Source organism: Piliocolobus tephrosceles, chromosome 2, assembly GCF_002776525.5.
Source record: "Piliocolobus tephrosceles isolate RC106 chromosome 2, ASM277652v3, whole genome shotgun sequence".
NCBI lineage: Eukaryota > Metazoa > Chordata > Mammalia > Primates > Cercopithecidae > Piliocolobus > Piliocolobus tephrosceles.
This window is the reverse complement of record NC_045435.1, coordinates 178,119,836-178,132,497: the sequence shown is the minus strand read 5'-3', so window position 1 is coordinate 178,132,497 and position 12,662 is coordinate 178,119,836. Positions and strand designations below refer to the sequence as shown.

Genomic DNA, 12,662 nt, shown 5'->3' with positions numbered 1-12,662 from the left:
TGGTGTCGGATCTGAAAAGGTGCACTGTGGGCAGCCAGAAAGAGACTGGCACTGTGAGCATCCTCTGGCCTCAGTTCTTTGATTTTCTTTAAGGCATGTCCTAAAGGCTGGAACACTCATCTACACACAAGAGGTGCAGACATGAATGTGGGGCAATTATACACTCCTTTCAAGTGAGCTGGCTGTGCTTAAACTAGAACGTGCAGGATTTTCTTTCTTTCTTTTTTTAAGGAATCAAGTTTATCCAAGAATATGGCATCTTCCCATCCACCTACCTTCCTTCCTTTCTTCCTCCCTCTTCCTTTCTTTGTTTTCTTATCTCCTTCTCTCAATTATTTATAGAGTGAGGGCCTGCTATGCACAAGGCACTCTGCTTGGTCCTATGGGGGATAAAAAGGTGACTAAGAGGCACTCTGCCTTGCATGTTTCATTCTGATAACCTACTCCCTGTTCTGCTGTTGGTTATGCTTTCAGGCATTGCTCTGCTAGTTCTTGGCAAGGCTGAAAGCCACTTCAGCTTACAGCGTCCAGACCTTCAAGGTCTTCTGTTCTCCCTGTGGAACTGACAGCACTCCACCTCATCTCTGAGCCACCCACACATCTCCTCCCGCTCAGCCAGTGTCCAAGCTGAAGTTCCTGGCTCCTGACCCCTCTGGTCCGATGATTATTCATTCACTGTCTCTCGCCTCCCAGACTGCTTTATTTTTTTTTCCTTTTCTGAGCTGTTCCTTCTGATTCCTCCCACTTCTTCCTCTTCTCATTTTGACTCCTTTCCCAATTCACATTGATCATCTCTGATGAGCCGGCTGAGTGTGAAAAAATAAAGGTTCTAATGATCTGTCTTCCTCTCTGCCCACTGTTGTTTATCCAGGGAGTAAAGACATGCTTCAAGGACTCCTCCCTCAGAGCTGAGCATACAAGAAGGGGCCCCAGACTTATTTTTTCCTTTCCACAACACTCACTCATTCTAAAGTTACTTCTCAATCACTGAACATTAGTCAATATGTTTATTTTTAAAAGTAAACAGTGGGAAGGTTGTGGAGAGTGAATGATGAGGTTCTATAATCTGATTTAAATCTTATCTGCAGGTTATAAAATGTTAAAATTCATGTTTGGAATAGAAGGCAACACAGGCACATATTCTACTTGAAAATTTTATTCCTACAGTTTAATTTAGTTGGGAAGAAATGGTCAGACCAGCTCTTTTTTTAATCACATAGATAGTGTGTCCTGTCCAAACCTGGCAACTCCTGGGATCACTGCCTTCTTCCTCTCCTGCTAATCAAATTCAACCCATTTTTCATGTCCCAGGTAAAGTCTCATTCTTCTAGGAGGGTCGCCTGGGCACCCATGAGCTTCCTGAGGGCCCAGCCTCTGTTTCAGCCACATCTTTGTGGCCCAGAAACAAGTAAAGTCACGGACTTGGTAGAAGTGTGGGAAATGAATCAAAGTGAACAACTTTCTCCAGTGTACTTTCTCTAGTGTACTTAGTGTCCATGCCACTCATTCAGATGTGTCATAATATGCCTTCCAACATTGTTAGTCAGACCCTTTAAGGCTGCATATTTTGTCCTTCCCTCCCAGATGGCCTGTTCCTTGAGGGGGACAGTGCTTCCTTTTTTCTCCATATTGGTCTTCATTGGCTAATACAGTGATGGTATTCAGAAATATTGTTGAGTTAAATACTGGTTCTTTTTGCTTGACAGCAGTGTCTGTTGGGAACCACATTTAGAAAGCTGATTTTGCAGAAGCCATAACTTTATTGTAAGTAAATCTGCGAGAGGGGTTTGGTTTCCATACACTTCAAATGGAAAGTAAATTACCAGCCAATTGATGCTTAGTTTGGTTCAGTCACATTTATTGAGGAATTGCTTTGCACCTGACATCAAATCAGAAAACATTCTTGCCTCATGTGGGTTCAGAGTCCCCAGGGATGTCTTACTGCCCACCTGACCTGGAGATAGGATATAGTGCTTGTCCTCATAGCTGGGCACAGATGATGAATGGGCAGTGTATGTGGTCTCAGCCACATGCCTGGACCTTCCTGGGTGGTGCTGTGGACCTGCTGCACACCTAATGCAGCCCCCTCCTGGGTGGTGCTGGATTGCTGCTCCTCCCCCATCCCAGTCCCTCCTCTGGTAGCCAGAATAAATTTTGTAGTAAGTTAGCAGAGTGGATTCCAAAAAATCTGCACTGTGACATCTCAGGAAACTTCAAACTTATCTGCTTGAGAAATAACTTGCAGAGAGAAAAGGAACTCTGACAAGGCTAATAAAAGGGATTTCGAGCTGTGTTTCAGCAAGCCAGTCACAGAGTATTCACGTGTTAATTCACTGGCGTGTTCCGCGGCAGAAGCACCCCCTCTCTGTCTTCCCCCAGTTCCAACTGTTGTGCTGCAGCAGATTTGGTCTGAGTCTGGGCAGAGCCCCTTTTTATGGAGCAACCCTCCCGATTCGTTACAGCAAGAGTCTGGTGCAAGTGATCCTTGCCTCCCAACGCACACAAAGGCAAAGAGCTCCTTAAAGGGACCTGCCTGCTGCTCCGTGCAGCTGCAAACCCGTGTCAGTGCAGGCTCAGCAACCCAGGCTTTTGCTCGAGAATGAGTGGGGAGGGGTCTTGAGGAGCCCCCACGTCCTCCCGGAGCGGAGGCGGGAGGGAACTGACAGCCGGAGTGGATGGAGACCACCAGTCCGCGGGGACCCGCTTGCGATTAGCTGCTTCTTGGGATGCTCCGCGCGCCAGTTGAGCATCCTGCCTGTGGTCCAGGGGATGCTGGAGGCGCATCTTGCGGTAAGCCTGCGCTGATTTGAGCCATCGCCCAGAAGCGAGCCCGCATTCAGACACCGCGGACCGGCTCCGCGAAGGGCTGCGTGCAGTCACCATGAATGTTCAGCTCTAGGCTTCTGTAAAAACCTCCCCACTGCATGGATTTGGCTGTTTAATCAGCCGAGATTACAGCCCGGAAAGATTTGCAAGCCTGATTCTCCCTCCAGCTGCTGTGACAACTTCGGGGCCGTCTGTTTACTTCTCTGGGTCCCCGGGACTCTTGCATCGCAGCCCCTTGTGCCACTTTGTGGGCTTGACTCGGAAGTCAGCCGCCAGGACTCCTCTGACGGCATCCTCAGGAAGGGGGAGCAAGGAGGGCTTAAAAGAAAAGCAGGAATCCCCCCAACTGCTCAACCTCTCGTGACTGCCTGTGTTCTGGGGTTCTGAGAGGGACCGTGCGCTGCCTGGGGAAGCAATGCAAGTCTCCATAGCCTGCACAGAGCACAATTTGAAGAGTCGGAATGGTGAGGACCGACTTCTGAGCAAGCAGAGCTCCACCGCCCCCAATGTGGTGAACGCAGCCCGGGCCAAATTCCGCACGGTCGCTATCATCGCGCGCAGCCTGGGGACGTTCACGCCTCAGCATCACATTTCTCTCAAAGAGTCCACCGCAAAGCAGACTGGCATGAAATATAGGTATGCATGTAAGATTCCCTCTGCGCGGGGTATCCAGGTTCTATACGGGTGCAGTGGAGACAGACCATCGGTTTTGAAAAGTGACTTACTCATCAATGGGTTGCTCACTTCAGAATTCTCAGGTGCTTCTAAAATAGCTCCTTAGGGGGATGAATAAACCCAGGGAGGTTGTGTGTGTATAAGATTTTTTAAAATGTGGCCCATTTTGTATAATTCTAAAGTCCTATGAACATCTTAGGAACTATGTACATTTCAGTACCCAGAAAAAATCACAACTGCTGGAACGGGTATTTAGATCAGTATAGTTTTTCAATAGCAACTGTGTTTGTTCTATTTTATGATAAAGACTGTAGTTTCTGGGATTATACTATCAGAAATAGTTTCCCATCTAGTTCTGCTCTCTTATCTATCTTTTGTTTGTTTTGTTTGAGACAGAGTCTTGCTCTGTTGCCCAGGCTGGAGTGCAGTGGCGTGACCTGGGCTCTGTCTCCTGGGACAGAGCCTCCTGGGTTCAAGCGATTCTCCTGCCTCAACCTCCTGAGTTGCTGGAATTATAGGCGCCTGCCACCACACCCGGCTCATTTTTTTATATTTTTAATAGAGAAGAGCTTGCACCATGTTGGCCAGGCTGGTCTCGAACTCCTGACCTCAAGTGATCCGCCCGCCTTGGCCTCCCAAAGTGCTGGGATTACAGGATTAAACCACCGCGCCTGAACTTATTTTTCTTTTGAAAGACCAAGTTAACAAATGCTATACAAAGCTTTTTAAAGAAGCTTTCTTGCAGAAAAAACCAGCTATAATGGTAAATTAGATTGAATACTGCCGTATTTAAGCCTACATTACTGCTTGAAATAAAATGTAGACCTTGTGAAATAAGGAGAAAATGTAAATTGTTGCAATTCTACTAGTTTCCTAATACATTTTAAAGCTTCCGCATCCTCTATGTTATTTTCCATAGTTGGAATCATCCTGGTAATAGTGGATGCTCTGTCTAATAGGGCATGACTTACATATGATAAGTAGAAAATTTCATTATTCAATTATGTGATTCCTGCCTCCTCATTACATTTGCTTTGTACCAAGTCCCTCTGACTTTATTTCTGTAAAACTACTCTGCTTCTAGTTTCTAAAAGTGTTTGTGAATGTAGAGGAGAGAAGCTACCAACACATCTTCCAAAAACTTTGGTTACTTCAGTTTGCAGATATGATTTTGTTAATTGTCTACATCTACTATCTCTTGTCTTTGTTAGGAATCAGGTTTTAGGACAGGATGAAGTTAATTAAATTAAAATAATGCATAGGCAACACTGTGTTTCTCATGTGGGGTTGCTGAAATAAAGCATTTAAACCTATTTTTATAAAAGTCGCCCTTGAGCAAAGTTTCTTTGCAGAGTTACAGGAAAGTTTCTCATTGCACAAACGTTAAGCACTATTGTTTTGATATATGTTTGAGCCATTAAGAAAAAATGTCCTTGGGTGGGAAAAAGCAAAACAACCTTAACTAAAGCTCTTTTTGCCCCAGCTGCAGTACAAATGTAAGCAGCCTGACCCGGGTCAACTCACTGAAGCATCAGCTATGTGAGTGGCTTTGCTTTTTCTGACATCCCTGTGATGGAGAGAGTGGGGCAGCACAATGACAGTTCTCTAAATGAGACTGTAGTCTTGAGTCCACTGATGTTTTCTACAGCTGCTGCTGGGGCACACACGCAGCCCCTGCCCTGTGGACACAGTCCTGCTCTGCATGCATTTCAGCTACTGAGATCGAGATGAGCAGCTGCTTTCCTGGGCAAGGTCCCCAGGAACAGGACCCTCCGGGGTTGAGGCAGATCACAGAAGGTGGTTTAAATTGTGACCTCTAGTACTTTAGCAGCACTATGAACTTTCTTTTTGCAAATCAGAAGAAATACAAAGTAAGATCACTCATTTCTTGAGGCAGAGTTTCATAGTTGCTTGATGATTGTGTTGGAAGAGTTTGCTGTTATGAAGGCCTTTGGAAGTCAGGAGATTTCCATTAAGGTTTTTCTGGTGGCACAGCTCAACTCTGTTGAGTGATAACTCTCTGCTTCCCAAAAGCTCAGAGTGTGAGCAAGGTTCACTTGGGCACCTTTCATTACTGACAACTAAAGACAGTTCTCTAACAAAAAGTTAGCCATCTGGGGTCTTCAGTGTACTTTGTTTCTTAAGGTAACCAAACAAGATGCCTCTTTTTCACCTGTGCTCATATTCCAAACCACTCCATCTATAACTGTCAGGAGGTTTGCCTGTGTGTGTGTGAATGTGACTTACTCTTCTGTTTCAGATTCTACTCTGAGTGACCTTTATGAAGGAGATTATGAAATTATGCCAAATGTACACCAAGCTTTCTTAGGGTTAAAAGGGGAAGGAGACTAACTATGTACTTTATAAAAAATGATAGGAGTAACTTTTATTAGCTAAATTATCCTTTTTTACATTGTTTTAGCTAAAATATAATGTGCATATATGGACTATTTGTTAATGATAACAAATAGCAGAAAATACAAAAATAATGCCATAGAATAGGGAAGATAATTGGTTTAGGTAAGCCATCTGGAGAATGCCTGAAATAACTAAAATGGAAAGTTAGTGGCTAATTGTGGTCACAATTTCATCCTTGAAAATGGTTTTCATGGGCAGAGCTTTAAAGGGGATCCATAAATCCAATAGAAGATTTTAAAAAAGTCTTTTTGTGCATTTTTTCTGAGGAAAGGGTTTATTGCTTTCAACAGAATTTGAAAATGGTCTACAATTCAAAAATTGTCAAACAGCAATGTTGTTTAATGAAGAGGTACTCATCCATTCATCATAGTCAACAAATATTTATTGGGCACCTATTCTATATCAGGAAACTCACTCAACTGGTATGCAAAGGTGCAGAAGCCAGGTGAAGTCTGGGGCTTATGTACAGGTTGAGGAAGGAGACCATAAGTAAGAAAACAAACAACCAAACAAACAAATAATGTAATTGTCTATTATAAGACATTTCAAAGAAGTTTTTTTTTTTTTTTTTTGGAGGGGTGATAGTCATGCTTGGTCCAACTTAGTTGATCCGTTTTGAGTTACCAACTCTGCTTCAGTTCCAGAATTAATGATTGCATCTTGGGGCATGAGTAATTGTGCCTATGCCTGCCACCCATTTTGCTATCCTAGAGACTTCTTTAAGGTATATGGTGCTACCTGGCAGCTGAGGACCTACTTGTGTCCCTGATAAATAGGTAGAATGCCTTCTACTTATATAATGCCTTATGATTTTTAAAGCCAACTAATATAACAGCCTATGGTTACTACCCATTAATCAGTAACTAACGAAACTGAGATTTTAGAAAGAATTAATGTATACTTGTGCAAAACATCTGAATTCTGCAAGAATAAAATGCTTAAAGCCACTATTATATTCACACCATCACTGTGTAAGAATCTTGCATAAAACTGGTTATTGTTTGAAGGTGGAAGACAAAAAAAAATTTACTAGAACATTCTGGCACTCCAAAGCTACTGTCAACCCAACAGAACAAGATCCCACCTAATGTGTATACTGAGGACTATCCTGTAGGTAAATAACACAGGACTTCAGAAGGTTTTTCCTTTCCTTAGAGGGTTTTTTTTAAAATACAGAATATTTGTATATATTTATGGGGTACATGTGATATTATATATTACATGTGTAGAATGTGTAATGATCGAGTCAGGGCATTTGGGGAACCCATTACCATCAGTATTTATCATTTCTATGTGTTGGGAATATTTCAAGTCCTCTCTTCTAGCTATTTTGAAATATACAATACATTATTGTTCATTATACTCACTCTACTCTGCTATCAAACATTAGAACTTATTTCTTCTATATCACTGTATGTCTGTACCCATTAACCAAACTCTCTTCATCCTTTCACTCTTAGAGTTTCACAGTCGTGCTTTGTTAGTGCATGAAAGTTCCTTTGTTCTATTTTTGTGTCTATTTTTAATCTCAGATTTCATTACACTGTGTTAGTTTGGTGTACACTCTACAACCATACATGATAGATTTTCACATGATAGATGTAGGTATATACATGAACCTTTCATCCTAAGAAGAACAAATCATTCTGAACAGAAGTTAAGGCACATTGGTTTGTTTTCGCTTCTTTGGTTGGTTTGGTTTTTGTTTTTTTAAATAACTTTTTAGAATGGTCCAGCTACCAGTGTTTGACATGGTCTCAGAGTTTCTGTCATTCAGAATTGAGCACTTTTGTACTGATAACCTTCCTCCTCCTCATTCTGAAATTGTTATTTTAGTTTTAGAATAATTGGAATATCATGGGCCCAATTTCATTGTAATTTCACTAAAAACTTCAATTTTTTCCCCATTTTTTAAGCTAACTACACTTTACCATTAAAATTGTTTTTGAAATAATTATAAATTCACAGAAGTTTGCACAGAAAAGAAGTACAGGGAATTTCCATATGCCCTTAATTTCCCCAGTGGTAAACATCTTGCTTAACGACAGCATGATAGCAAAACCAGGAAACTGATGATCCATATGGATTGGTACAATCTGTAGGATTTATTCCGGTTTTACCAGTTATACATGTATTCATTTTTGTCTGCATGTTATACGCCTATGTATTTTTTATCACATATATAGATTTGTGTAACCATCACCACAATGAACAATCAAAATTGTTCCATCATCACAAAGCTCCCTCATGCTATCCATTTCTGACCACATTCACTCCCTCTTCTCCGATTTCTAACCTTGGGTAACCACTAATTTTCAGGTCATCTCTATGACTTTATTGTTTCAAGAATATAAATGGCATAATACAGTATGTATTGAGGTTGGCTTTTTTTTTTTTTTTTTTTTTTTCACTCAGAGGGTTTGTACAGGCAAGTGGGGAGAAAGAATCTTGTAGTGGTAAAAAGAGATTGGAATATGGCTCCATGGAGGGTAAGCTATTTAGACACGAGGGAACATCAGCAATGGAGGGACTGGTAAGGATTTTTAAGCAAGATGTCTGCTTACAACGTTCTGTTAAGAAAGGATTAATCTGGCAGTTGTTCCCCCCACAAAAAATCTAAGAGTTGTAGCTATGGAATAAGAATTTATGTTAAATTCCATGGCACTCTCTGTTTTCCTATAGAGAGTCAGGACTGTATGCAAAAGACTCAGACCAGATACCAGATGCCTTTCCCATGCCATTCCTTTCACAGCCTCTTTATTAAAGCACATGTCACAATCACCATTCTTTACCTCCCACGAATGGTGGGTAGTTTTTGAATTAAAACAATTCAAGTGAAAGATCAATCTTGTCAGCCCATTATGTAAAAGGCACTTAGTGTGTGTGTGCGCGCGCATGTGTGCTCATGTGCGTGTGTGTGTGCATGCAAGTCTCCGTATGGGGAAAAGTGGGAGGAAATAGGTGGGCTGAAGAGGAAGAAAAGGAGAGCCAGCTCTGTGGCTGTGTTTCAAACAGAAATATTTGATTTTAGTCCAGATAAAAAGAGCAGTTTGGTTATTTGAAATGCCAAGTTTCTTGGTTTATTTTTGGTTTTTTGTTATTGTTTTTTGGTAAAGAATACCGTTGTCATTTCCATTGACACCCATGGGTATGGGCTTTCCTCTCTGCCTCAAAGTAAAATGGTGAGAATGGGGAGGTGGGGAAGCCTTCCTAAAAATTAGTTGCTGATTCAATCTCATAGAGTTTATTCCACCTCTGCAAGGCAGCAGTCAGAAGTCTGGCATCCATGGGATGGTGAGAAAATGGTAGGAGGGGAGGGAGCCTCCTGGAAGTTATTACGCAAACATTGTTCCAGTTCTGTGGTTCTGAAAGTGTGTGTGGGGGCTGTGGGTCTGTGTGTGTGTGTGTGTGTGCGCGCGCGTGCACGCATGTGCACATGTGCACGTGAAGGAGTCTGAAGAGTTTCCGGAAATGGCTAGTTTTCTAGCTGCAGTCTTCAATTTGGTTGTTACACATGGAGTCCTTAATCCCACATCCACTCAATGATCCTCTTTAGAAGTATACTCATTTTAAAGAAATTCTGTTTTAAAAAATTCTGCAAACATTATGGTAATTTGAGAAATGTTCTGAGAGGAGAAAAAAATTCCATCACATTCAAAAGGAAAACCAGATTCCTAAATTTCACTTTGATTTTTAAAATTCCTTTCATCAAATTCGTAGTCTATCTTCAGTACATCAGTTTATGAACAGTATAAGATTTGGATTCAGTGAATTTGATCAAAATATAGGACTCTTTAATTTCTTTGAGTATCCTTTAAAAACTGTTTTAGGAGAGAAAACTCTCCTATGAGAATAATTCAGAAGCATCAATTAATTCATGCTTTTTCTTGAAGAATGTCAAAGCCATTCAGATAAATAGCTATTAGGCATCATAAGAAGATTTGATGTTGCAAGTTAATCATATTGTATGCTTAAAAATATTTTTGTAACCAGTTTTTCACATTTTTAAGAATTAGAGATAGAGTGATTGAGTCTGAAGAATTTAAGGCAAAAGTTCTTTAAATTTTCATTTCAATATTGAGAATTATTAATACTATGTGATCACTAGAAATAAGAGAGTTAGCAATGGTTGGTGAGGGAACTTAAGATGCCATCTAGTACAGTCACTTTTTTTTTTTTTTGAGACAGAGTCTCGCTCTGTTACCCAGGCTGGATGTGTAGTGGTGCGATCTCGGCTCACTGCAAGCTCTGCCTCCCGGGTTCATGCCATTCTCCTGCCTCAGCCTCCTGAGTAGCTGGGACTGCAGGTGCCCACCACCATGCCCAGCTAATTTTTTGTATTTTTAGTAGAGACGGTGTTTCATAGTGTTAGCCAGGATGGTCTCGATCTCCTGACCTCGTGATCCGCCCATCTCAGCCTCCCAAAGCGCTGGGATTACAGGCATGAACCATTGTACCCAGCCATTCATTTTGTTTTATACAGATTGGCCAGTTCCTTCGTCAGAGTTACCCAGTAAGCTGGGCAGAGGCACAAGGCCAAACTGAGGTCCTGACTCCAAGGGCAGAGTTCCTTATGCTCCTTTCGCTTCCACATTGCAGCTTCTTGGGTAGGCCCCATTTTTCAACACAGGAAAGAAGCACAGCACATGAAACACTTCTAGAAAGGACAATCCCCTTCTCTACATATGCACAGTTTGCAGCCCAAGCTCTTATCTCTGGAAGAAGCAAAGCCATGCTGTGTGCTGAAAGAGCCAGACCAGCTTTCTCTCTCTCCTGCAGAGCTGTGAGGACCCCACAGTGCTGCCACAGAGGCTCTCCACTGATACATGTTCTCAAATGGGACATAAATTAACTTCCAGATGACAGTGTGCTTAGCATCACAGTGTCTAAAGCACAGGCTTCTCAGGAAGAGATCTACAAAACCATGGGCACATATGATTGAACAATGCCACATGTCAACACTGGACAGGAAATGCTCATTTGGGCTTTCTGTGCTAAACATACTTAACTCTCCTGCATGCAATTAGAGATTACTTTGAAAGCTTGCTCCTGAAAGTCAAAATCAAAATACATTTAAAATTCCTTACTGCAGGTTGATTTTCATTTACCCAGATTGGAAACCAAAACAGAAGCACAGCAGTGAGTTTTTTTTTTCTTGGAATCGACAGCTAGGGAGGACTCTGAGAGCATTCACACAGGCCATCTGGTCTAGCCCTCATGAGAAATCTGTCCTGTTTTTCCAATTTGCACTGTGCAGCAACTACATGTAAAGGCCTCTGAAGAAATATTGCGTAATCTTTCACAGCAGTCATGAAAAAATTTGGCTCTTCTTTTTGAGAATCGGAATCATTCATTAAGCTCTAAAGTCCTCAGAGGAAGTGATAAGGTGAGGGTTTTCAGAATTGTTGTCTATTGCCTGGACTCCAACAGTCAAGTCAGGGAGGAAAATGAGTATAAAAGATTAAAAAACAAGAAACCAAGGGCACAGCAACAAGACAAGGGAGGCACATGTGGCATACAGAGGACTCCCACTTCCTGCTGATACCTGGGGAGGGAGATTCTCTCCCATTCTCATCCTAGCACGTCTTCATCAGATCTGGCCTGACTGTTCTATTACGAAACCATCCAAGAGTCAAAAAATATTTCCCCATCACAAAAGTCCTCTTTGCAATTGACTTGGCTTCTTTAAAGCTGCACCGATAACTTCTTGTCCTGTCCTCTGTTGACATGAAAATGAGCTAACTATAATTTTCTGCCTCATAAGGTTGGTGGTACTTGAAAACCATTACTACGACTCAGCTTCCTAATTTCCAGAATGGTTCCAGCCGTTTTCTCCTAGATTTCATTTTCTGATTCCCAACTGTAACTACAACTCTCATTCAAACCCTCTACATGATGAATACCTCTTCTTTGAGTCATTCAGTGCTGGATACAATTCCAAGTCAAAGTCTAGACTTCTCAGTATAGAATAGCAAGATTGCCTAATAACAGAAACTTGCTATGTCCTTTTGTCTGCATGCCCTGGTCATGCTTCCTGTTTTAGAAGAAAAACATGTTTTTCATATTTTGAATCATTCTATGAAACAATTTCTGTAAAACATTAAAAAAATCCTGACCTATTTATTAGAGTAATGGGGGATGATTATGCTGACACATAGCAATTCTTATGAGATATCAACTCGAAAAATTATAATGGCAACAGTTGAAGTTTCTTGGGTTAAAGAAATATGAAAAGGCCAAATTTGACACATTGGTTTCAATGACAGTTGAGTATCCAGGTAGGAAAGCTAACAACTTGTACTGTGATTGATTTGCTTTTTGATATATTCTTTTTTTTTTTTTATTATACTTTAAGTTCTAGGGTACATGTGCACAACGTGCAGGTTTGTTACATATGTATACATGTGCCATGTTGGTGTGCTGCACCCATCAACTCGTCAGCACCCATCAATTCATCATTTATATCAGGTATAACTCCCCAATGCAATCCCTCCCCCCTCCCCCCTCCCCATGATAGGCCCCATTGTGTGATGTTCCCCTTCCCGAGTCCAAGTGAGCTCATTGTTCAGTTCCCACCTATGAGTGAGAACATGCGGTGTTTGGTTTTCTCTTCTTGTGATAGTTTGCTAAGAATGATGGCTTCCAGCTGCATCCATGTCCCTACAAAGGACGCAAACTCATCCTTTTTTATGGCTGCATAGTATTCCATGGTGTATATGTGCCACATTTTCTTAATCCAGTCT

The 12,662-nt window shown here is 41.6% G+C and overlaps 1 protein-coding gene across 5 annotated transcripts in view; it reads left to right on the top strand.

Annotated features, from left to right (window-relative positions):
• The window catches only part of KCNAB1 (potassium voltage-gated channel subfamily A member regulatory beta subunit 1), a 437,512-nt gene that overhangs the window by 171,238 nt on the left and 253,612 nt on the right, over positions 1 to 12,662 (top strand). Inside the window, exon 1 of one of the 5 annotated variants that reach the window (XM_023223335.1) lies at positions 2,328 to 3,462. The exons of 3 other annotated variants lie outside the window; for them this stretch is intronic. In XM_023223335.1, the coding sequence (XP_023079103.1) occupies positions 3,242 to 3,462 (221 nt within the window). In that variant the 5' untranslated portion in view covers positions 2,328 to 3,241. Of the gene's footprint in view, positions 1 to 2,327; positions 3,463 to 12,662 lie in introns of those variants that run through there. One more of the 5 variants, XM_023223337.1, reaches the window with a different exon arrangement.